Source organism: Saccopteryx bilineata, chromosome 3 (assembly GCF_036850765.1).
Source record: "Saccopteryx bilineata isolate mSacBil1 chromosome 3, mSacBil1_pri_phased_curated, whole genome shotgun sequence".
NCBI classification, from domain to species: domain Eukaryota; kingdom Metazoa; phylum Chordata; class Mammalia; order Chiroptera; family Emballonuridae; genus Saccopteryx; species Saccopteryx bilineata.
In genome coordinates this window covers 79,701,708-79,728,026 of record NC_089492.1, presented here as the reverse complement: position 1 = coordinate 79,728,026, position 26,319 = coordinate 79,701,708, and the positions used below count along the sequence as shown (strand labels likewise).

At 44.1% G+C, this 26,319-nt stretch overlaps 1 protein-coding gene across 1 annotated transcript; it reads right to left on the bottom strand.

The window, feature by feature from the left end:
* Nucleotides 1–12,204: 12,204 nt before the first annotated feature.
* CA2 (carbonic anhydrase 2) lies at nt 12,205–26,092 on the bottom strand. The gene is made up of 7 exons (XM_066266435.1): nt 25,607–26,092; nt 24,391–24,588; nt 18,536–18,654; nt 17,859–17,951; nt 16,391–16,453; nt 15,152–15,307; nt 12,205–13,022 (listed from the first exon to the last, which is right to left on the bottom strand). Exons 1-7 carry the CDS (start codon nt 25,638–25,640, stop codon nt 12,903–12,905), a joined length of 783 nt encoding a protein of 260 aa, XP_066122532.1. The 5' UTR covers nt 25,641–26,092; the 3' UTR covers nt 12,205–12,902.
* Between the last annotated feature and the right edge of the window lie 227 nt (nt 26,093–26,319).

Sequence of the window (26,319 nt, the reverse complement as noted above, 5' to 3'; positions counted from 1 at the left end):
CCATGTAGCCGATCCTGCCTCCTTCTCTGCTTTGGCTGCTAGCAGTACAGAGACAATTGTCGCAGCCTCCAGTTATTGTACATTTGTGTTTCTGTGTAACTGTTTTACCACGGATTTGTTATTTTCCTATCCATACTTTCCTTTTGCCCTAATGCTCTCATTTATTTATTTTAGTTTGTTTTCATTTTAAGTATTTTAAAAACCTACTCTAATCTTTGAGGAAAATAGGCAGAGTGTATTAAGTAAGCAAACACAATATATTCAATGTGATTCTAATTAATGGATTTAGCAAGACTTTATCAAGGGGGTTTATTAGATTACCAGAACTATGCTAGGCAATGTGGATATACTGAAACCTCCAAATTAAGAACAAAAACATAACCCGTATATTATTCTGATGCCTGAAATACAATTTTAAATTCTATTTCATATTTTACTAGCCATGCAGTGTCTAACCAGAAATATAAAACTAAGACTCACAGTAATATACTGACTCTGGTACTCTGCTTTCTTATCTGGCAACACACATTCACCTTTACATCTATTTATTTTTTTTACTGTATTGAGTATTGTCAGTTTGCACCGTTTAATGTCTGAGGCCTGAAGATCACCTATAACTCACACTCGTTCATGAACTTAATTAGCTATGGTAAGGCATCAACAGAGTTTCTTCAACACCTTCAGAGACATCCATCCATCCTCAAAACTGCTTTTTCACATTGGAGTAGTATACCAGAAACTCTAGGACAGACAAGGGGAATAAATCATACTTTATACAACCCTTTTCATGAGACAAAAATGAAATGTAATAACGAAGCTGGAGTTACCTGTGAGGACGACTAATCCAATTCTATGGAGAAAAAGAAGGACGGAACGGCGAGATGCATCAGACGTGTAATTCAGTTTTTTTATTTCCTGGTGGTGTCTCTCATTCGCTGAGTGCTCTGGTCTGTTTTTGAGAAGGTGAATTAATTATTAAGCAATTTCTGTAAAGTTACTTAAGTCAGCTTTTTCTTCCACCCTAACAGCAATGGTGATGTAAATGTTGCATTCACAGAGTAGGATGCAATTAAAGCGTCAATCGATTCCATTATTGACAATGTACCAGCTAAATTAGGGATTTAGGATTTGTTCCCACATCTAGCTTTTATTTCCTTCAAAAGGGAGAGAGGATAGATGTTTTAAGCTTTTTGACTGTTTATTTGAAAAATTGTATTTTAATGCTTTTTTTCCCCACTATAGCAATTGTTATCCACAGTTCTAATGGAGACCTTCCAATTAATAAGCTTGTTGTTTTTTAAAAAAATAATTATATATAGAGAAGATTGATACTGAATTTTTTCAAGGCAAAACAAAGTCCTAAAAGCTCTTGAGAAAGGACGGGGGAAATAATAAGCTAATCTTAGAATTGTTGATTTCTGTAAACATTTTCAACCATTTTGGAAATGGTGTGCCTGTATCTCTGGTTGTAATGATTTTAATATTAGATAAACTGCATTTTTATATTAAAAAGCTTGAGGCATACTTACAAGAGGAACCCAATTAAAATCATTCTAGTGATGGGTGGATTTCTGTGTCAAAGTCACAGAGTTTGACCCTGATTAGGTCCTGGTCAAGGCAGAGCTTATCTTTCAAACCAAACAATTTCTTTGCATGAATCATTTGTGCAGCTCCTTCTAATCAATATTAATGACAAGTGAGAATTAAAAGAAGTCTTGTAATCACAGTGAATGCCATTAAGAGTGTTTTCTGTTGTGCGTCACTGGTAACCCTTCCTGAACCAGCTTGAATGGGACAGGAGGTTGATCAGCTCTTGTAACTGGGTGCTTAGGTGCCACTGGCTCAGAGTGGCACTCCATTTTCACATTTCCAGCTGTACTTGGCTTTGTCTTCAGAGGAATCACCCCCACTCATGGAGACAGAATGGCTCAGACTGTCTGGAGGTCATACTCATGCATGCATTGTCCAGGAAGAGATCATTGGTTTGAGTAACTCTCTAAAAAGCAAGCCACCCCCTTCCTCAACAAAAGCATACAACTCACTGGTTGAAATCGAGCCACGCTCCCATTCCAGAACCAATCCCTGGCCCAGAGACATACCAGCCCTTCTGGGTTCTTCCCTGGGCCCCTTACACCAATTATCATGGCAGAGAGTGGGCTTGCCCTGATCTTGGACTACTCAGTGCTTTCACCAGACAAGAGAAAGGCTAAACTGGCCATCTCCTCCTCCCCTAAACCAGAGGCAGGACACCAAGCAGGAACAGAAGGGTGCTAGGGAGACAGCTCAGTGACCCCTTCAATTCCCGAACTCCTTCCGGTGTTCTTTTGTTCAACTGTCTTCACAGAAAGTGGGTGGGCACACAATGTGGAGCCCAAATATACACAAAAGCGGTTAAAAATAACTGTTGCAGGCACAAGCTTAAAAGTGATGGTGAGTCCCTACTTCCCATTTCCGGGATTCTACCAAAGACTCAAATGCTGGAGTTTGCTGGAAGTCTAGATCAAAGAAATGTGGCTTTTTACTATTTTCTCACTGTTTTTAAGAGAAACTTTGCTCAAAAGACATTACTGCAATGGGCTCCCAGGCTGCCTGTTATTCAAGAAAATTAAATCCAGTGGAGTTAAGGATTTGTACCTTCCAGCTCCTTGGCAATTTCACTGTGTGAAAATCCGAGGGCAGAGAGGGTCAGAGTTGGGTGATAGTCGTGGTGACCCGTGTGGAGACAGGCCAGCTGTCCCAGCAACTCCAATGTGGCTGGGAGTCAGAACAAGTATGGTGGAAAGTTATCCAAACAAATCAGCAAGTTGAACCTCATGAGTCCTCATGTTGAATCATTTCTCATCAGAAGCAGAGTCAACGCTGCTACTGACCATCTTCCCTGAAGCTTCTTTCTCTTGGTTATTCATACACACACACACACACACACACACACACATACACACACACACACACACACTAAACCAGGGGGTAAGAGGGGGATAGACAGACAAGGACAGACAGACAGGAAGGGAGAGAGATAAGAAGTATGAACTTATAGTTGTGTCACTTTAGTTGTTCATTGATTGCTTTCTCACACATGCCTTGATGGGGGGTGGGGGCTCCAGCTGAGCCAGTAACCTCTTGTTCAAGCCAGCAACCTTAGCGATTTGAGCCTGGGTCCTCAGTGTCCCAGGCCAACACTCTATCCTCTGTGCCACCACCTGGTCAGGTTCCTTGATTATTCTTTAGAGAGACAGTAACAGTATCTAAGAATCTAAGGAAGGACTTCAAGCACCTCTCCTGATAGAAAGAAGATGAGCAAACTTAACCAACATGGTAAATGTAGGGTTTCGTCCACAAGTGTACTTACTCCTTATTTGGTGTGAGAAGTTTTTCCTTTAAAACAAAACCATTCACAGTGTTTTCTACTTGAAGCTTTTTATTTTTAAGTCTCTTTGAATTGAGTCTCTAAGAGATCCTGCCAGCCTCACGAGAAGTCACCACAGCCACCAAGCAAGCTCATGTTGGGGCTGAGTGCCTGTTTCTGGGAGCCCGGGCAAGGCAGAGGCAGAGAGAGGCAAGGCTTCAGGCTCCATGTTGTTATGTGTCCTTGGCATGTGCAGTGATGACCTGCTTCCTCAAGCTTCACTGGCTGGAGAAGGGACTCTTTCAATTCATTCACTCACTTCATTTAGTCGATCCCAAGCAATCCCGGGCACTTCCTCGAGCTGGGCTCAGTGGTAGGCACCATCCTCACTTCCAACTCCACCACCTGGTAGGTGATCTGCGTCTTCAGATAGTATCACTTGTTGTTACCAAATCCACATTAACAACAAGCCTCAGTGGGATTTCAACGGTACCTTATTACTGTGAGCTGATGAGAGTCCTCCCTTCCCCTCTGGCTCAAACAGCTCTGGTTGGTTCCCTGAGAGACCCCAAGGCCATGGGGACAGAGAAGGGGCTGCAAGTCTACCTTCCCCCAGGAGGACAAGCCAACTTTCCCAGGAACCATAAGCATGCATTACTTGGGTCTTTGATGGGTCCACCGACTTACTTGTGTCCAGTGTCTTGTTGCGACAATCAATCTTGTGTGGTCTATACTTTCAACCCCTTGTGCTTGTCTGCTCAGAAGCAGCTGGAACATAAACTTAAAATAAATAAAGCTACAATCTAATCATCGTAGAGTAACTACAGAATTTCCTGCACTTAGGCCACATAATATAAATATGTTGATATATTTGTTCACATTTTATGAGATTAAATTGATCGACTTTGTTACTTACCTTATGAATGCATGGCTTTACTGTTTTTATAGGGGATTTAACCCTTATAACCCTAAGCAGGGAATGTGGCTGGACGCTTAATTTAAATAGCTCTCACTTAACTCAGAGCAATGTGGAATAAAGAAAAACTATATTTAAAAATGTGCCCCTCCTATGTTCCTGGGAAATCTAGACAATAGTTTCAAATACATTTAAGAATAATTTGTCTAAAGTGTTATCATTCAAGCTACAATTTATTTTTATTTTCAAATTAAACGATTCATATTCAGGCGCTGTGACAAGGGTTTTCCCATGAAGCCTCACTTGGTCTTTAAAACAGTGTGATGAAGAAGATATTACTGCCATCCCTGCTTTACTGACGGACAACTGAAATCCCGGGGGATTGAGTCACTTCTTGTCACACAAGTAGAGTGGAAAATGCTTAAGAAACAGGAGCACCAATGGGAAGCATTCAGTCAAGGCTTGTCAACCCAAAAAATATAAAGCCTTTTTAAGACAAATACAGCTTCTTTCCTACATCCTTAGGCCCCTGCCCTCAATGAATGAACACGAGGCCTGGCTTATTCATGTATTTGTCTTTGTAAGTAATCTATTATTTTATCTGAACAGAATGTTATACTGTCTACCATGGTTTTTGTTGTTGTTGTTTATTTGTTTTTAACTCTTTAAGCATGATTGAGGTCAACCTTCTCCAAATATGTTGTAACATTCTCCTAACACATTTCTCTCCTTTATTGTTTTATTGCTGTATTGAAGGGAAATGTTTTTAGCCAAAGTAGTTTGAGATTCTTTTACTCAAATCGGAAAAACACATCCATATTTAATTGACGCTTAAATGTTCTACCGTTGATGTTTGGTGGGGGGTGTTAAAATGGCAAATTGCATTAAGGTCAAGCTTTACTTTTTACTAATCTAACGACCACCCCTGCCCCCCACCTGCCCAACATGTAGCACAGTGCCTAATACATCATAAATATCCATTAAGTTTCAGATGAATAAAATGATGAGTGAACCATTTCTTTATTGAATGGAAAACACACACACACTCATTCACTGAGTGTGCTGGGACCTAAGAATACGGAGAAGAAGCAGTGTTTGTCTTACAAGCTATCCTGTCAGGGTCAACAGCATTAGCTGAGTGCCTGCCAGGCGTCCCACTGATTCACGAGTGTTCTCCATTCTACATGCATGACAGTGACTTGCTCAATCTCCATGGGTCTCAGTTGCCCATCTGTAAAATGGGGATGTCAATCATACCTTCCTCGTTACAGTGTTGTGAAGATCCAGTGAGGTGGTATCGCGAGAAAGCATGCAGTTTATTGATAATGAGGACTGGAAAGGAGGTGGGAGGAAGGAAGAAAAGAAACTAACAATTATTGATCAGACATGGCCTAGGCACTTCTCTGCCCCATCCTTGAAAATGCATTGGCTTTTGTGGCTCTCACACAAGGTCTCCTAAGGTTTTTATCTACATTTCTTTTTTTAAGATGGAAAAATTGAGGCTCAGGGAAGTTAATTTCCTTACATGGCACATCTGGAGTCAGTGCCTGGTCTAACCAAGTTCTGACTCTAACAGTTAAATATAATATCATCATCAGTGCTGGAAAAAGCAAATAAACCAAAAAAAAAAAAACAAAAAAAAACCCGTTGTCACAAAGCTGTGACATATAGTTTTGTTTCTTGCTTACATTTATTTTGAAGAAGAAAAATAATGATGCTATGTAAAAATTCGTAGAACTCTACCTAGACACTGTTACCTCTTAGCTGTTGACATGTCACATGTGATTCACATGAGCAATGCACAGGAAGAAATTCTGCTCCTGTAATGCAAAAACAGATTTATAATCTGTCTACAAACTCTATGAGGAATACAGAAGTAGAAATTAAACGTTTTTGCCTGATCTGAGGTGGCACAGTGGATAAAGCATCAACCTGGAATGCTGAGGTCACCAGTTCGAAACCATGGGTTTGCCTGGTCAAGGCACATATGAGAGTTGATGCTTCCTGCTTCTTCCCCCTTCTCTCTCACTTTCCCTCCCTCTCTCTAAAAATGAATAAATAAAATCTAAAAACAAAAAAAGAACTAAATGCTTTTGCCACTATCATGATGTTGAAGAGATGCATTTAGATAGTGTCCTGTTTATAAGAATTCCTAAGACTGGAGTCTAACTCAGAGCCTTGTGTGGAGGAAGGGTCAGTAATCATCATGGAAGTGCAGTGACCTCTGATTCTGTGTGTGGTAAGCACTTTGGATTATCAGGAGGAAAGAATAAATCAGACCGCCTTAGGAAAAGGGAGGATGAGAATTTCTAAACAGGGACAGAAGCAGAGTGGACGGAGACCCCACACCTCTGGCCCTGGTTTCTCCTCCTTTCTCTGGGCTCCAGGTCTCTGTGTCACAGGCTCTGTGTGTTGTGCACTCCTCCTCTGACTGCTAGACAGTCCTTTTTGTGGTCTCTGGTCTACTTTCTAAGGACAGTCTGTTTCATAAGTGGACTAGGCAACATGATGGTGACCAGTGCATTCGCTCCTGGGGTCTTTTACCTCACGATCTGTTTGGTTTTTGTTTGTTTGTTTGTTTTATTGTGACAGAGACAGAAAGAGGGATGGCTAGGGACAGACAGACAGGAAGGGAGAGAGATGAGAAGCATCAATTCTTTGTTACGGCTCCTTAGTCTCCTTAGTTGTTCATTGATTGCTTTCTCAAATGTGCCTTGACCGGGGGGCTACAGCAGACCCAGTGACCCCTTGCTTAAGCCAGCGACCTTGGGCTTCAAGGTTTTAATTGGCATCAGGCATGAAGTTTGGCTAACGCACTGTTCATGTCATTTCAATACAAGCCTGTGGCTTTGCTTCCTGTCCCTGAAGAGCAAAGGAAGATTGTATGAAGAGTTGATTCAGAATTCTGTTTAAAAGAAACACATTTGAAATACAAACGTGCCAGCATTCATGACATGCGAGAAGTTCGAAAGTGAGTCGTTTCTCCTCAATGATTCAGTAAGTTGAAGCAGAGCCAAATTCACGCACTACTTACTTGACACAAAAGGTGTCTTTGTCAACCACAGGGCTGCTGGAGCTTGATTTTATCAGAAGAGGGCAGAAACGCGGCATACTTGTAGCAGGTCACATTCACCCGTGTAGAGATAGCTCTGTCCTCATGGGGACTGAGGCTCTAGTATAACACAGCATCTGGTGAAATGCAGGATGTGGGCAGCAGGCTTCATTGCTTCCCCCTCAACATGAAAGTTTCTAACAGAATACATTTTAAGGCAGCAGGGATGTGAGTATAGATTGATAACTGTCTATTCTGTTTAGTTTGGCAATGACACAAATATTCTGCAGAAACGGCCTCTTGTGAAGGCATAACTTGATCTACGCTCTAAACACACAGGAACCTTGGATTGCACTTTTTTTTTTTCAAATTTCTATTGAAGTTCTGTGGCAGTCATTAAAACTTGCCATATATATATGTGTATATATATATATATATATATATATATATATATATATATATATATTCCCCCACCCCCATAAATGATTTAAAGCACAGTGGCATTCTCTGAAAACATGTAACCTCATGGCTAGAGTACTATTTTGTTTTTATTTTATTTTATTTTATTTTTTTAATAATTTTATTTTTTTAATGGGGTGACATCAATAAATCAGGATACATATATTCAAAGATAACAAGTCCAGGGTATCTTGTCGTTCAATTATGTTGCATACCCATCACCCAAAGTCAGATTGTCCTCTGTCACCTTCTATCTTGTTTTCTTTGTGTCCCTCCCCCTCCCCCTTTCCCTCTCCCATTCCCCCCTCCCTCCCGTAACCACCACACTCTTATCAATGTCTCTTAGTTTCACTTTTATGTCCCACCTACGTATGGAATAATGCAGTTCCTGGTTTTTTCTGATTTACTTATTTCGCTTCGTATCATGTTATCAAGATCCCACCATTTTGCTGTAAATGTTCCGATGTCATCATTTCTTATGGCTGAGTAGTATTCCATAGTGTATATGTGCCACATCTTCTTTATCCAGTCATCTATTGACGGGCTTTTTGGTTGTTTCCATGTCCTGGCCACTGTGAACAATGCTGCAATAAACATGGGGCTGCATGTGTCTTTACGTATCAATGTTTCTGAGTTTTTGGGGTATATACCCAGTAGAGGGATTGCTGGGTCATAAGGTAGTTCTTTTTTCAGTTTTTTGAGGAACCACCATACTTTCTTCCATAATGGTTGTACTACTTTACATTCCCACCAACAGTGTATGAGGGTTCCTTTTTCTCCACAGCCTCTCCAACATTTGCTATTACCTGTCTTGCTAATAATAGCTAATCGAACAGGTGTGAGGTGGTATCTCATTGCCGTTTTGATTTGCATTTCTCTAATAGCTAAAGAAGATGAGCATCTTTTCATATATCTGTTGGCCATTTGTATTTCTTCCTGGGAGAAGTGTCTGTTCATATCCTCTTCCCATTTTTTTATGGGATTGTTTGTTTGTTTGTTGTTGAGTTTTATGAGTTCTTTGTATATTTTGGATATTAGGCCCTTATCTGAGCTGTTGTTTGAAAATATCATTTCCCATTTAGTTGGCTTTCTGTTTATTTTGTTATCAGTTTCTCTGGCTGAGCAAAAACTTCTTAGTCTGATGTAGTCCCATTCATTAATTTTTGCCTTCACTTTAGAGTACTATTTTGTAGCTGACCGATTTACCTGAGAGGTAGGCAAAATAAACTCAGCAAATTCACTGAAGGCGTGGTCATGGGCATAGTAGGAAAGACTGTGGGAATGCTTGGGAATGTACCCCCCCCCCACACACACACACACAAGACAGCTCACTGAACTCAGCAAGGTCAGCGGAAAAACCAATGGGGGTGCCTGTCAGCCCGACAGCCCTCTCTCTCTGTCCCATGCATGTGTCCCCACATTCACTCCAAGGTTGTCATCCCATGACTAATGAACCATCTGTGTCCACTGAACGGCATCCAGACTTGGTGACGATGTGGTTGGTGTTCCTTCAGTTATGCTCCGAAGAGCCGGGACTCACAGGGCTTGTGGCAGGACTGACTGCTCTGAAGTGAAGGCCTCAGTGTGGCTGTGGGAGGCACACACACACTCACCTGTTTGGTTACGCATTTCCGCGAACCTGGAGAAAATCCAACTGCCACGTCCTGGTATGTGTCTCTCCGCAAGGCTGAGTCCATACAGTCTCAATCTTCTTAGCTAACATTTATTGAGCACTTGCTGTGAACAAGGGATGGTGTTGAGAGTTTTGTCTCTTTAAATTCTCAAAACAGCCCCCACAAGTAGGTACCCTAATTAACTCCATTGAGTGATGAGGAAATTACAGCCCGGCTAGTTCTGTGTCTCACCTGTCATCTCACAGTGAGGGACAGCAGAAGCCAATGTTTTAACTGGGGAGCCAGGCCGACCTCATTCCCTGAACCTCTTCCTTACTCTACCTGAAACAGCCAGGTGGAGGCTGCTATAACCCTCAGGTGAGGACATGGCCTTGGTTTTCTTTGATGAGAAAACAGATTTTTTTTTAAGTGACAGGAGGGGTGTTAGAGAGGTAGACTCCCACATGCCCCCTAACCAGAATCTACTCAGCAAACTCATCTAGGACTGATGCTTGAGTACTGAGCTATTTTTAGCACCTGAGGCTGACACACTGGGAGCAGCTGAGCTATCCTTAGCACTGATGCTCAAACAAATCAACCTACTGGCTGGGGGATGGGAAGAGGGAGAGAAGGTGGGAAAGGAAGGAGAGAGAAGCAGATGGTTGCTTCTCATGTGTACCATGACTTGAATTGAACTCAGGATATCCATATGCTGGGCCAATGTTCAATCCACTGAGCCAACTGAGGGCTGGAAACAGATCTTCCTTTGAGTTAAGAATGACTACCTACTGAGCACTTCCAGTGCACCAGACTGCACTTCTCTTTGCCCGTAGCTCACGTGGTGGTCATCAGCAGTCACCTATATTACGATCCCCACCTTATAGGGGAAGAAGCAGGTCAGGATCATTAAGGAGCATGTCCAAGGTCGCACAATTGGAATAGCCTTCTCTATCAGCAGGACTCTTAATGACTGTACTTCTTGCTCTAAACTTCCTTCTTTTATTCAAAACATTCTCAGTTTTATGTGTTTTTGACACCTTACCTCTGAACCCCTGCCAGGGAGCTGCAGACTTGTTCTGCTGGCCCTGCTGGGAGGAACTCCAGGGTGGTGTCCTTGACTAGTAAAAGTCTTAAAGTATACCCTTCAATGTAGGGTGCAGAAGGCCATGCAATAAGGAAGCAATTGGATTGTAATTCCTGGTTACATAAGTGCTTTCTTGGAAGCAAAGGGGGGAAATGCTTCTTTTACACCCATCTGGTATTTGAGGTCCCTATAAAACAGGGGTTGGGAACCTATGGCTCTCAAGCCAGATGTGGCTCTTTTGATGGCTGCATCTGGCTCGCAGACAAATCTTTAATTTAAAAAATGTTAAAAATATAAAACATTCTCATGTATTACAATCCATTTATTTCCTACCACTCATGTTCATGGTTGCGGTAGCTGGAGCCAATCACAGCTGTCCTCTGGGACACCACCAAATTTTTATTGGATAATGCTTAATGTACACGGGTCGTTGTATGGCTCTCACGGAATTATATTTTAAAATATATGGCGTTCATGGCTCTCTCAGCCAAAAAGTTTCCCGACACCTGCTATAAAATAAAAAGACTTCACAGAGCGGTCAGGGCATGCATAGATCCTGGGACCATCACCCAAGAAAGGAGACAGGGTGTCCAGAGAGCCAGAAATGATGGAGGAAGATGACATGTGAAGTCATCCACAGCTGTGGGCGCAGCAGTGGCCTGGTCTGCATTGGACTGACACTGAACGGTTTTTCTATTTTATTTTATTTTTTTACTTTTACTGGATCCTGGCCCATAGTTTTTTGGGCTGGTCATAGCTGATCTTTTTCAGTGCTTTCTAAGCATGCAAGTCTGTCTTTTACATGGATTAGCTCACAAGAATGTGATGTGATCACTAGTATTAAAATCCTCATGTTACCAAGGAGGAAAAGCAGATTTGAAGAGCTTAAGAAACGCCCCAGTTTGGGCCGTGCAGAGATGAAAAGCCAGGTGTTGAATCCACCCATTGAACTGCTGAACCCGGCATGACCGCATGCGGCATTTGTCACCCCCGAGTCCCCTCATGTTGGTGCCAAGGGCTTGTTCAAAGCCATGCCCATCTTTTAAGTGAAATTTAGAAATACCTGTTTGTTTTGTGTGGAATGTGCCTTTATTTAACTGGCAGAAGTGAGGGACAAAGCACAAGATAATATAAAAGTAATTTCCATTAGACTTTAAAAAAAGATTGTGATAGAAATGACCATATTTTAGTGCTTAGTTTGTATTAAGTACATTCACATTGTTTCGTAACCATTACTGATGTCCCTTCTTGTGTCCCTTATGCTCTGTTCCCTAGGTCAGGATAAGGGTGTACAGACTTTGCAATTAAAGGTGATGGTGGGGATAAGTTCTAAGACCAGATGAGACAGATATCAGCACCCGCCTATGCCAGCCTCCCCACCTCGAAAGTCAACAAGGACATCTTTCAAATCCAGACCCGGTCACCTGGGCACCATCGCATGGGGCCGTGTAGAAGTAGAGATAAGAGATCCAAAAAACCTGCCTGAACCAGAATAGACTGACATGTCATTTATTTTATTTTCAAGGGGCATCTGTTTATTCAGTATGTTTTGCCTTGTCCCCCTTGATGCAAAGAGGAAATGACCTTCAAGGTTTTTTCTTGTGTGGAGACGCTTTCCATGATGAGTAAGTTGACTATGATGGCTTGTTATCACCAATGAATTCATCGGAATTATACAAATACACATTTGCTCCTCCATTATTACCCACCGCCAAGCATAAAATACACTCAGCCGAAACAGAATTCCTGATTTTATTAGAGAATGATTTTTATCTAAAATACAACATTTCTTAACTTAGGATATATTTATTATCTGGATTGAAATATACTCTGTATCACAACTATAATTATAACAGCTTTGATAGATAACCCCTTCATTTACACCTCTGTGATTCAAAAGTCACTAAATTACAGCAGACCTCGTATTTAAGATAACTTTGCTACAAATATACAAGAAAATTAAAATTTCTCTTTCGTACAACATCTTGGAGATGGGCCATTTTTGTCTGAATTATGTCACACAGCATCGTGAGTATTTTACCAGATTTACATCACATAGCTCAGTTTATCTCACAATACAGGTGTGAGCCCAACCTGCTCTCCCTGCTCATTAAAAATAGCATTTCAATGTGAGCGCTCATCACCCACATGCTGGAAACAAAGTCAAGGTACCTCTGCCTATCCCTCTAATTATATTCTCTGTAACAGAAAGGCCACCATTGTAAGGAAAGTGTCCGGCACAGTGATTCTGCCCAAGCATGACACCTGGTCTGGCTCTTCCCACTTTAATAGAAATCACAACAGGGGAGAGATGAAAGATCTAGAAAACCAGATGCTAACCAGCCAAGGTCTAATTCACCCAACAGATGTGTGCTCAGCTGCTGGGAAACCCAGACCCCTGCTGCCGGGAGGACACAGGCCCTGGGGCTGTCTCACTTGAAGGATGACCGGACTTGCCGCCCGTACAGGGGCTGCACCGGGCGCCAGTTATCCACCATGAGTTCTTCTTTTTCCCCCTCCTTATTGAAGTTCAGCTGCCGGAATTTTATCATCTAAAAGACACAATAAAAGTTTAAACAATTAAAAATAAAAGTTTCACCTGGCCCTGGCTGGTTGGCTCAGTGGTAGAGCGTTGGCCTGGCGTGCTGGAGTCCCGGGTTTGATTCCTGGCCAGGGCACACAGGAGAAGCGCCCATCTGCTTCTCCACCCCTCCCCCTCTCCTTCCTCTCTGTCTCTCTCTTCCCCTCCCACAGCCAAGGCTCCATTGGAGCAAAGTTGGCCCGGGTGCTGAGGATGGCTCCATGGCCTCTGCCTCAGGCACTAGAATGGCTCTAGTTACAACAGAGCGACGCCCCAGATGGGCAGAGCATTGCCCCCTGGTGGGCATGCCGGGTGGATCCCAGTCAGGCGCATGCGGGAGTCTGTCTGACTCCCCGTTTCCAACTTCAGAAAAATACAAAAAAAAATAGTAAATAAATAAAAAAGTAAAAGTTTCACGACAGCACTAGCCTCGGTGCTGTGTTACATGGTGAAATATAGTACAGGCAGTTCCCGGGTTATGGACGAGATAGGCTCTGTAGATTTGAAAGTGTTTAAGTATATATTTATAAACACAGAAAGGTAAAAATAAATACAATGTTAAGACGAACATCTGTCTAAGTTGTATTTAACAGGTAAATGTACCTGTTCCAACTTACATGCCAGTTCAACTTAAGAACAAACTCACAGAACCCATCTCATTCATATATTCCCCAATATTCACAGCACTACGTATCCACGTTCAAATTAAATTTGAACTCTAGTAGATATATAATTGCATATAGATTAGACACATATGCTTTTATAGAATGAATGCATTTCTACAGAATACACACAAAACTGTTGCCGTTGTTTGAAAGGACATTTTCAGTTGACTTTCCATTTTCCTTTTGATCTTATGATCAAAAACTTGTAAGATACCTCTGAGATGTAAAATAATACCAACGATTCTAGGTGCAAGTTAAAGTTTTGTCTTCTGCCCCAGGGAAGATACACTACCACCCATGCACAGGGTCTGCAAGCCCAGTGGCCGAAAGATGGGCCCCTGTCTCTGCTTAAATGCACAGAAACATAGGGGTAAGTGTGCCCATGCTGGGACGTAAGTCCTTGATTTGGTTGAGTTTTATTCCCTTTTTAATTTGTTCTCTGGCCACATGATGGACACCGGCACCCCCCAACCCATCTCCTGTGTCTCGGAGGTTGTTTTGCAAAGTGGTCCTTTCTTTTCCCTAAGCGAGACATGATCTAAGGAAGAAGGAGGCCAGTGGCCACGAGTCTGTAGCCTTTCGCCTGATCTCTCTGGTTCAGTAATATTCCCACACTCACCCCCCCGAAGTCATTGTCGATCTAAGTTGATGGTAGGGACCTGCGTCACCACTGTGACTGTAACGCATTCATCACCTGACCGTCACTGACCACATCGCATAGGAAGGCAGCATGTCTGTCTCTGCTGCTCCAGCTATGTGTCCTAAGTTTTATTAATATTTAGTTAGTTATTTAAAAATATTTATATTGATTGATTTTAGAGAGAGAATAAGGGGGAGAGAGAGAGAGAGAGAGAGAGAGAGAGAGAGAGAGAGAGAAGCATTAGTCTGTTTCTGCGCCTCCCAGTCCGACACTCTATCCACTGCGCCACCACCTGGTCTTAGTCTGTTTCTGTATGTGCCCTGACCAGGGATCAAACTGGCAACCTCTGCATATTGTGATGATACGCTAACCAACTGAGCTATTCAGCCATGGCCATGGACTGAATTTTAATAGATACCTTTTCTACAGGCCTGACTCCCTCCTTGGTGAGAATTCAGGAACGCTCAGACATAAGCTGCATAAGCAGTAAGCTGGATGTGGGGAGCAGGAGACTGAAGACTACCCCGATACTCTGTAACCTTGAGCATGAAATCTCATTGCCCTGAGCCTCTGTTTTCTCAGCATTCACAAAAATGCATATATTAGGTGACAGACACTTCTCTCACCCTATTCTCAATTTTGTCCAGGCTAAGGTTGTAGTTATATGGCATGTTTATTTGTTCAGCATCGTGCACAGTGATTGCACAGCCAGAAGTACTCGAAGGATAACGCCAGGTCTGCCTGAGCCCACAGCCCTTGCGCCCAGACCACACACCCCATCTGCAGAAAACCCACCTGCTCACTGCTCACAGAGATGGGCTCCCTGAGCACAATCCAGGTCACACACTCCAGCAGAGGAGGGGTAGTCAGGGAGCCTGGGTAGGTCCAGTAGTCCAAGCTCGCAGGAAGGAGCCCGCGAGGGTCAAAGTCAGTGAAGGTGGCGTTCTTACCCTGGTACAAGGCAAACGCTCTGGTTAAAAGTGTCGTGTGGTCAGAATAGGAGGCAGGCATAAATAATAGCTACAAAACTATCTTTTCTTTTCTTTTCTTTTTTTTAAAGAGAGGTCCATGTTCACCAGAAAACAAAAAAGAAATTAACAGAAGAAGTTTCACTTGGGAATACAGATTGGCAGACATGAGCACAGGAACCTGACTTACCTCCCTGAGCCTAACACCCTCAAGGTCCAGCTGTGCTATCACACATGGCAAGATTTCCTTCTTTTTATGGCTGAATAATATGTCATTTTATTAATCTCTATCGATACACATATATAACACATTTTTTATCTCTTCTTCTGTTGGTGGACACTGGGGTTGTTTGCATGTCCTGGCCATTGTAAATAGTGCCGCAATGAACACACCACAACGGCCTTTCTGAGCCAGGGTTTCCAGCTCAGTTTATTCAGCACAGTTCAAGGGGGCCAAGCTAGAAGTAGAAGTAGCAGGTGAGCACCTCAGAAGACAGAAGCCGCTCAGTCTGAAGGGGAGCTTTAGGAAGCCATGGCTGCCGTGGCTGGCTGCCATATTTAATACAAGCAAATGCCCGATGACCTAAACACAATTGTGCTCAAAAGGTTTCCAACCTGGGATGAATCAGTTCAAGGATGTCACAAAATCTACACCTCCACAGAGCCAGGCCTTACTCGCTGTGCTCAGCATTGTAGTACAGTAAGTGACTGGCGTGCGGGGAGTACTCAGGAAAGCACCTGCTGTCTGAATGTGTGAACAATCTGACCAGATGATCTTTCAGCCTCCTGTCAATCATGAGTCTCTGACTCTTGTATATGGATGTTCAAATGAAGGGAAGCAAGATTATGTAAATACAAGTCTAAATATTAGACTAGGCATACGGATCAACTTTTGGATAAAAAAAAAAGAGTTAAACAAATAAGCAACATTTGACCTTTATTAATCTCTCACCTATTCACCATTTGTTACACTTAAACTATTCAATCTGATCAAAATACTTCTTCAAAACCAGCGGATTATGGAAGACAGACCCCTCCCGTGGAGGTGGCAGAAATTCAACAGTACCTTTGTTTTAATGGAACCCAGTGCATCGACAACCTTCTGCAGGCCTGGTTTGGCAGCGCCAACCTGTAGAAAGACACAAAGGACAAGATACAGTATTCCAGGTGGTATCACACCGGTTTGGATTCCAGCAGCTCTATGACAAAATTTTTCCAAATAGTGAACCCAAACCCCGCCCTTGCTACTGGCACCTGTCAGTCTTAGTGAGATCACACAACTGCCTTTAACTTCTGCCCTTACAGTTCCCCTGAAAAGGCGCTTCTGACCCTCCCCGGTGTCAACGGTGCCCTCCAACTACAAAAAGAAGGACACTGGTCAACTGTTCACCTTACTCTTCTCGCGGAAGTTTACCTATGGTCCTTCCTACCTTTTACTGTTCTCCCTCCGCTGGCTTTCCTTCGCTCTGCTGCCTCCTGAATGTCCCCTTGATGCCCTGTTCCTTTTGTCATCTAATCAGCATCTTTCCCACGGTCCTAAAGGCCTTATCCTCTCCCTCTTCCTGTTTTCCCTGGTTAATTTCATATAGTTTTCACCTTAACACAGTTCAGGGCCCATGACTCACCAGCCCAGATGGCTCCCCGCTGGCTTTACAACTGTCTAGAGGGCAGTTCAACCTGTTTGTCCACTGTTGCCCAAAATTCTCCAATATGGAGCCACTGCTCCTCACCCTTGCAAAACCTGGTCTTCATTTAGCATTAGGTGGGGGTCCAAGTGAGTTGCCCCAAGATGTGTCTCTATGGTCTGCAGTTTTGAGCTGAAGTCAACTTTAGCCAGAGGCTCAAGAGAAACTCCCCACCCCCTTTAACTACACAGAACAGTTTGAATTAGAGGCCTTACCCATAGGAGATTATTTTGAACAAGTTTCTATTTACTAAGCATCTGTTGTTCTTATCATTCTGCATGACTGTCAGAAGCCCCCAAGGCACCTCGCCTCATCCCTTGCTCAGGATGTCTTACCTGAGCATGGTCCCTTTCTGTCTTCAAATCTCTCTTGCCTGTGGGTCCCTGACTCTCATGTTTGTGGAGTTCCTATACTTATGCATGTATTAAATTTGATTATTTTCTCTTCTCTCATGTCTATTTGATTATTAAACTAGCTAGAAGAACTTTGGGCGTAGAGGAAAATTTCTTCTTCCCCCACAATTACCTACCATGAAACAGGACTCACTACCCAGCTTAAAGTTGAATTATAAAAACAAACAAACAACAACAAAAAAAACAACTAGTAGATGTGGGCAGTATTCCTCTTTCTCACTTCACATTTCACAGGTATGCATCTTTCCATTTACATCTAAATAGTACCTAGAAACACCTCTCTCTCCAGTCATCTTAGTTCCCACGGAGGGGAAAGTCAGCCCCCAAATACCTCAGAACCAAAGGCTCTCTGTAGAATGTCCTATTTGCTAGCAATTTCCCGTCTGGTTAATCTTTCCTGAAAACAGGGGAAAAGAGAATTGGGCCATCCACTGACCTTCAGAAAAACACCCAAAACAGCCAGTCCGTCGGGGTGCTGCACAGCTTTCCCGAAATCCCCATACTTGGTGTTCCAGTGAACCAGGTGAAGCTGCAGCCGGAGACAAACCACACGGAGCAATGAGCCCAAGGCCTCTGCTGCAGGGCCAGGGCCAGGGGCTGCAGGGCCAGGGGCTGCAGGGCCGGGGGCTTCCAACGTGGTGGGACGAGGGTCAGGGATAAACCTGTTTCCTCTCACTACCGATTACCCACTGTGGGGCATTCTAGCAAGCGATTCCAACAACCCAGGGAGTCGCGTAGTCTGAGGGAAGACACAAATTCTGTTTCTGGATTTATGTGAAAGCAGGGTCCTCTGTTTGAATGTGTCCACTTTGTGCAAAGGCCTCCCAAGGGGCTGTGGAGATGCTTTTATAGCACAACTTGTGACGTCACAAAGAACGAAGGTGAACCAACGTGAGGGTCGTTTATTAGAGAAGGGGTTCCCCTGGTTTGAGTCAAATCTACGAAAGCGCAGATGGTGTTCTGTTGGGTTGTACACTCGAAACCAGTATGGTTTGGCGAACCATGTCATCCCCATAAATAAAATTTAAAATAGACTAAAAAAAGCTTTTGAAATGAATGCTAACTAAATAATCACTTTGCATTTTTTCCAGAAAGAAAATAAACATCCATTACCTCTGCAGAGTATTGCTTTTTATCCACTGTGTGCTCGGAGCCCTGCCCGTCAGAGGAGCCCCAGTGAAAGTGGAACTGAACCAGTCTGTAGGTGTCAGCGAGGGGTCCGTCCTTCAGCACTGAAATTTAAATACATATATGTGTGTGTGTGCACACGTGTGTGTATACAGGTACATTCACGCATGTGCTTATAAAACATGCTAAAAACGTTACATTTTAAGCCCGTTTATAGTATTACATTTGGAACATCATTAATTCTACCAAGTGGCAAAGTAAGTTAAATAAAATCATCTGGAATAACTGATCTTTCTAAATGTATCTTCCCTTCCCTGTGAAGAACCACATCAGTGTCCTAAAATTTAAAAATAATAAAGCTCAGTGCTACTCCCTATTTACTCCTTTGTGGAGCTTAAGATTCCATCCTAATATATTTATTTCAGAAACCCTTTAGAATTAGGCAAGAGTACATACAAGTATTTATTAAACAAGACTTACTAATACTAAAAAAAAAAAAAAAAAAAAGAAGTGCACTGGGTTCAATGATTAAACACACTCAGTGTTAACCTGTTACTACCAGATCCCTGTTTTGGCTCCTATTAAAATAAAACTATGTTGCTATGTAAGTTGAAAGTCTATTGTAATTAGAGAGGATTATTATTTGATATTTTTTATTAAAATTTTTTTTCTTCCTAATCACTTTATTACACTGAATATAAACCACAGCCAAATAACAAACTAAAGACCTCAGTGGATAATCTCTCTTAGATCCAAAATACAAATAAACTAACCCAATAATCTTTGGTTTAAAATGAAAATTTAAGGGGTTTCCTATGAATGAAGTAAATAAATAAGTCCACTAAAAGCAGAGCATTTCCAGCAGGTGAACAGTCTTGCCCACGAATAATTGGAACATTACTAAATCACGCATTCCCAGCAGCAGCCGCTAACCCTCGGCCTACTGACAAGAGTTAAGAACACGAATATCAACGTAGAAAAATGTGAGAAAGAAAACCGCCCACGTTCTATTTCTTCTGAAGGAATGAAATGTTTACCTGTCACTCTTGACTACAGTGAACACAATTAAAATTCAAGAGAACAGAAGTTTTTAGATTTTGGTATATGGCAATTGCACAAGAATTTAAAAGAGAGAGAGAGAGAGAGAGAGAGAGAGAGAGAGAGAGAGAGAGAGAGAGACTCTTGACATGAACATAATTCAGTCCAGTGCTGGTCACTTGTGTTAGGTAGGTCCTGAGCGCAGTGCTCACACCATTGACAGTTTTCACAACAAGCACTTCTGTTTGCTGGGATCATGTTTCCCTTCAACAAGATGGTTTGTGGAAGGGGCATTTTGAAGCTCTGAAAGCAAATCCCTGGAAAGCGAGCAGGACTCCGGTAGGAGAGCCGCGTGTCACCCAGATCACGGCCGTCTTGTGCTGAGCCCGGAGAACTCAGCTGTCCCCCTCCTTCTTTCTTGAATTAATAAAAACAGATAAAAAAAACATTCCAATTTCTAAGAAAACAGAACTGACGAGAGTTTTATATGCCCAACTATTCAGACATTGACCTTTCAGTGAAATTTGCCTCTAGCTTTTCGATAAAACAGGAGAGTTTTAAACTCATTGGTAAGAGTTAATAAATTAGCAGGGATTAATAATTTTGACTGCTATTCTGTTCTGTCAGATAAAGCTGGTAATAAAAGATCTCAAACAGGGAAAGGCATTTTTTTAATAACTAAAAAAGAAAAACAACAGTCCTAACAGGATTAATGATTTTCCATTAATGTAAGGTGGCTTATTTTTAAAGGAATTTAGAAGCTAGATGAGCATTTTAACCCAAGCTTCTAGCTCCAGCCTATTAACCCCACATGTGAAAGAAATTCCCTCAGGCTTAATCAGAGGGATAATTCTGCTTGCCCGGGTCCTGATTCTCAAGTCTTTAAGTTTGGGTGTAAGATAACATTAGGATATACTTGAAAATCTGAATCGAAGTTCTACAAGACTGAAATCTCCCTTAGGGAGGGGGAAGAGGAAATTAACTTGAGGATTTAAAAGTACAAAGTAAGCGGCAAAGGATATAAAAAGAAATTTTAACACCATAATAATAGCTCTCGACAAAAAAGAGATGTTATACTGTTGACTTAAAAAATGTGAGTGACCCAAAGGATAAATTATTTTTGAGACTTAAGCGCTCAGCAAAGCATATTGGTTTTTTGAAACACGATATGTACATGCCAAATCTTAACTATGATTACTTTTCAAAGATTTTTTAAAAATTCCATTTCTATAATATTTCTAAGTGATTGCCATTTAGTCTCACAGCAACAAACTGAGGAGGCGATGAGCAGCGGGCTCCTTACGCTCTGGAGTCTGTTTCTTCATGATTATTTTAAGTGGTTTCGGCTAGAGGATCTCTGCTGTTTCTTCTACCCTGAGAATCTAGGATCTTTAGAAGAAAAAAAAAATCTAAAGAGTGTTTCTCTGCATGGTATGATTGCTCTGGTTTTGTGTTTTAATCCTGTAGATGTGTTTTCCCTTAACATCAATATTTGATACGTTCTGCATTCTAGAAAAAGAAAACGTTTCCTCGTTGAACCAAAGCAGCTGAAGATGTTACAGTGTTCAGGCAGAGTGACACAGGAGTCTTTCACATTGTAAGGAGAGCAGGTCTTTCTTTTCTTTTCTTTTTTTTTTTTTTTTTGTACTTTTCTGAAGCTGGAACCGGGGAGAAACAGTCAGACAGACTCCCGCATGCGCCCGACCGGGATCCACCCGGCACGCCCACCAGGGGCTACGCTCTGCCCACCAGGGGGCGATGCTCTGCCCCTCCGGGGCGTCGCTCTGCCGCGACCAGAGCCACTCCAGCGCCTGGGGTAGAGGCCAAGGAGCCATCCCCAGCGCCCGGGCCATCTTTGCTCCAATGGAGCCTTGGCTGCGGGAGGGGAAGAGAGAGACAGAGAGGAAGGAGGGGGTGGGGGTGGAGAAGCAAATGGGTGCTTCTCCTATGTGCCCTGGCCGGGAATCGAACCTGGGTCCCCCGCACACCAGGCTGACGCTCTACCGCTGAGCCAACCGGCCAGGGCTAGAGCAGGTTTTTCTACTGTGCATCTGTCCCGTTTCAGCCGCCTCCTTGCTCGTCCAGGGCAGGCACTGTGCTCTCCTGAGTAGCTGTGTCCTGCCTACTTCCTTTACCTGGAGTTTCCGCCAAGCCTCAATAGAAGCCTTACTTACCCTGCGAGCCTTCCCTGAAAGACTCAGGCCAGCTCCCAATCCTCCTTATGTCTCCATAGTCCCTAAAATACTTCCTTGTTGCATTTAACCAAAGTGACTATCGGAGCTTATGCCTTCCCCCAGCCTGGGCTCTGGCTATAGGATAGGGACTGGACCTCTGTCCTGACCTCGGGGTGCCTGACTTGCCTTGCACTTCATTGTGTTAGTAAGAATTTTAAAAATAAGAATTAAGTGAAGGATACTTGTGACTCTATAGCCGTGGGTTTGAGTCCCCACCCAAACCACTTGGTTTTCGTGTTTCACAGTTTAAACAGAACCACCACTTTAATATTGAATAATATGGGTTCCTCACAAGGGAAGTAGAAAGCTCTCTTCAGTTACTGCTCATGTAGAAATGCATCAGAACTTGACAGATTCGTGTAGGACATATAACTATATAATAATGTCATATATGAAATCAGTACATGCTTTTATATAATAGGTGGGGAGTTCAGTCATTGAAAAATAAAATGTTCAAACACTATCAAGTGGCCTGGCCTATGGTGGTGCAATGGACAAAGCATTGACCTGGATCACTGGGGTCGCCAGCTGGAAGTTCTGGGCTTGCCCGGTCAAGGCACATACGACAAGCAAGCGATGAACAGCTAGAGTGAAACAACTATGGGTTGCTACTTCTCGCTCCCCCGTCTCTCCCTGTAAAAATTAATAAATAAAATCTTAAAAAATATAAAAACACTATCAAGTAATGGGAGCTAATCTTAGAGCTCAGTAAAAACCATCTTTGTTTTGAGGTGGATAATACCTTACTCTAGTGTTATAATTAAGAAAACCAAATTTAGAGAGGCCAGGTTATTGCCATTCCCAGGGCCATTAGTGGCAGAGCTGGAACTTAAACCCAAATCTGTCTGACCCCAGATGAGGGTCACAGTTGCCAGACTAAAAGCTGAATTCCACTTTCCAAGAATACAAATGACTAAAACAGTTCATTTCTGTTCTATTTGATTTTTCTCCTTGTTCCAAATAAGACCTTAAGCAGGCAGCTGGCATATTATTTTATATTGGATTCTATATAGCATCCAGTGAGGTATGTAACTGGTACAATCACTGAAAACAATGATTTCATTGGCAACACTGAGCATACATTGTGTCTCTTTAAAAAAAAAAAAAAAAGCTGACAGCTACAGACTAAAGTAGCTGACTTCTTTTGGTTTTTAAGTAACCAAACAAAGTTTTACAGCATCCTTTCTGTATGTACAATAGCATCAAGACCTTTGGCCTTGTCCTGTTATAAGCTCAACATACCGTATTCTTTTATGTGAAGGAAAGAAATTGTTTCCCTTCCATTTAATCTGATCATTGGAGCAATTGTTTCTTTGGAGTGGGAGACGTGTTTGGGAAGGCAACACAGCAGAAACCCCAAAGGAGTGTCTCCACTGAACACCCACCACTAAATCTAATACTCAATATCCCGTGTCTGTGTGTGTATGTGTGTATGTGTGTATGTGTGTGAACCTGTGCACAAGAGGGTGTGTGTATTCTGGGTGAGGTGGCCCAGGGCACAGGTTAAAAACATTTCTCATATTATCGCTGCATTACCTTCAATTAAATTGTCTTCCCAAAAGAGAGCCAAGTGTCAAAAAACTTTAAAAAGGGTAAAGGGTAGTGAACAAGAATTTTTTCCCCCCCAAAACTGTACTGAATGCATTGGAAAGCTACCGAAAAGGAACAGTCACCTTGGCTTTAATGGCTGTGATAACATTTATAATAACACATTAGTACAATAGGTCATTACTATGCAGTTTAGACCATTTTTTTCCCCTCATTTGGTCCCAGCACTCCCCTGACTCCCACAGCGCCAACCCTCATGTGCATGCGGCGGCATTAAATGACCTTTAGAGGACAGCACTCAGGAAACCAGGGCACTGGCAATAAAATCAACCAGTGGGCAAAGAAGGCTGCTGTGTCTGAATGGAGTGTTCTATTTCTCAGCAAGAAAAAACAACAACAAAGCATTCAATGGGCACCCTGTACACAGCTCATTGCAAACAAACTATGGTCATTGGTTTTTGTCAGTAATGAGCCAAGTATATCCACCCATTCTAAACCATCCTCATCTGTGGAATGAATTTCTGGGTAGATAGACTGCCTCATTTATCACACTAGCCCAATGCCCAGGTAATACTCAGACAGAGATTGTTCCCAAGAATTTCGGTGTTTTCCTCTCTCTCCTCACTGCCACCTTGAAGATCACACCCAAATGAACTTTTTATTGGACAGGCATCCCTCCTGGAAAGCACATATTTCAGACAGAGACTCTTAAAAGTTCTAATTTTATAAAACTCATCCTTGCTGGTCTTTCTTGCCAGGAATCTTGCCTTTGGTGACTTTTCAAAGGCACGTCTCAGTTTTTCCGTGCCTTGCACGACAACCAGGACTGCTTCAGGGAAAGAGAGCCCCAGGTCATGTCAAGGTCATCAGCCTGCCTCAGTGAGCCTGGCATGTGGGATGGTCCCCAGAGTGACTCTCCCAGGGCTGAGAAGGGTCCCCCTATTCAGCTGGAAAAACAGCTTCTGGGTAAAAGGTACCAGTTGTTTTTATTATTATTATTATTATAATTATAACACTGACCAGCTTTGTCCTGGCTGTCATCAAACTCCACATTGAAGGCATGCCCATTGTTGATGATCCTCTTGGATGTTGCTTGCTCGTAGGAAACATGCAGAGGTTTCAGCGCAGGGTCATAGACAGCTGCTTTGGTGTCAATATCAACAGGGGACTGGCGTTTGCCATTGGCAATGGGGAAGTCCTTGTACCAGTGCTGGGGTCCTAGGTTGAAAAGGGACCTTTAAGCTCCTAGTGAGGGGACAGGCACACTACACCCCTAGGAAAGGGCAGTGATGCTCTGCTCCCATTTTGGTGGCACCCCTGAGCTGAATAACCTCTGGGGGTGGGAAAAAAACACATCACTCCGTGCCTCAGTCTCCCCATTTTTTAATGGGTTAATAATGACCTCCATCCACCGTTACAGACTGTTGTGAGTATTGGCACCCGTGCATGAAAAGCTCTTAGAACAAACAGTGAGAGCCATGCAAGTAGTAGCTATTTGCATGCACGTTTTACTGAAATGGGCAGACACCAAGGCAGGCTGGTGTCTGGGACTTGGCACTTGAGAGCTCACTTCAGATACCCCAGCAGCTCGGGGCTGGGCTTCGCGTCCTGGTGCCAAATGGAGGGCAGTCACGGCTTAGGCCGGTCCCTCCCTTCACCGCCAGAATCCCCAACGCCCGGGAAGTCCCAAACCCCCAAAGACGCATCTTGCTGTAGCGTGTGGAGGTTTCCAGAACCCAGATCCGTAGCGGATAAAGCTGAGCTCCTGAAGATCCCCTAACATCAGGTTTCAGAGACGAAGGGGAAACTCAGAGATGAGCCCAATGTATTCTAACCTGCGCACCAAATGCCCCGGGAAAGTCGGTCCCAGAATCTTAGCCACAGGTGCTCCTGAGGATGGGTTGTGTGTGTGTGTGAGTGAGGGTCCCTAATTTCTCTGTCATCTTCCTCGCTTCCTCTAGGTACAGGTAGGACGGTGTCCGGCTCGAGGGCCGGAAAGAGACTGTCTTCGCGTCCCGCGCCCAGGCTGCGCTCCCTTTCGGGCCCTGTGCGTACCAGCGGCGGGGATTCCTGGCAGGTGCCTGGCCGGGGCATGAAAAGTCGGCGCCCCGCGCATGAGGCCGGGGCTGGGGCGGCGGGCACCGCGCACCGGGACACCTGGGCCGTGCGACCTGGCGTCCACAGCCAGGGCAGATGCTGGGCCGGGCCGGGCCGGGCCGGGCCCCGGCGCACTCACCGTTTTCCGGGCCGTATCCCCAGTGGTGGGACATGGTGGTGCGGCGCGTCGGGCAGGGCAGGAGTTGGCACGGGTCCAACGGCGGCTTCTAGGGGCCGGCAGCGTGTGTCATCGGTGGCGCTGGCTCCGGTTTTTATAGGCTCCCGCCAACTTGGTGCTGGGGGCGGCCAGGGAGGGGGCCCAGGCGGACCTTGTGGCGGGGAGGTGAGGGCGGAGGTGCTGTCCCCGCGCGCAGGGCGGGCCGGGCAGGGACAGCGCCCTCTCGGCTGCTCCCGCTGCGCTGGGAGCGCCTCTCCCGTAGCCGCGCCCGGGTCCCTGGGCGGAACCGGCTCCGCGCTCCGGGTCGCGCGGGGCTGCGGGGCATCTACGCGCGCCCCCCCCTGACGGGCGCGGAGTCCTCCCGCAGCGCCCACCGTGCGGCCCGGGCGCCGCGCCCCGCGCCTTCCCTCCCGGGTTCATTGTGACCGCACCCCTGGCCGCGAGCCTGGCGGCCCCACCCGTGCCAGGGTCCCAACCCCGAGGGCCACCCCCTGCGTCCCCGCCTCGGCCGGCGCTAGCGAGCTCGTTTCGGAGCTGTGACCTTGGGGCAAACAGGGATGCGGTCCCGGAGACTGGATGCGGAGAACCCCGCGCCCCCCGCTGGCCGGCTGCGGAATGGAGCCCGGAGCTAAGGAGCTGGGGGTGACGGGCAGCCACGCGTCAGGATGATGAAC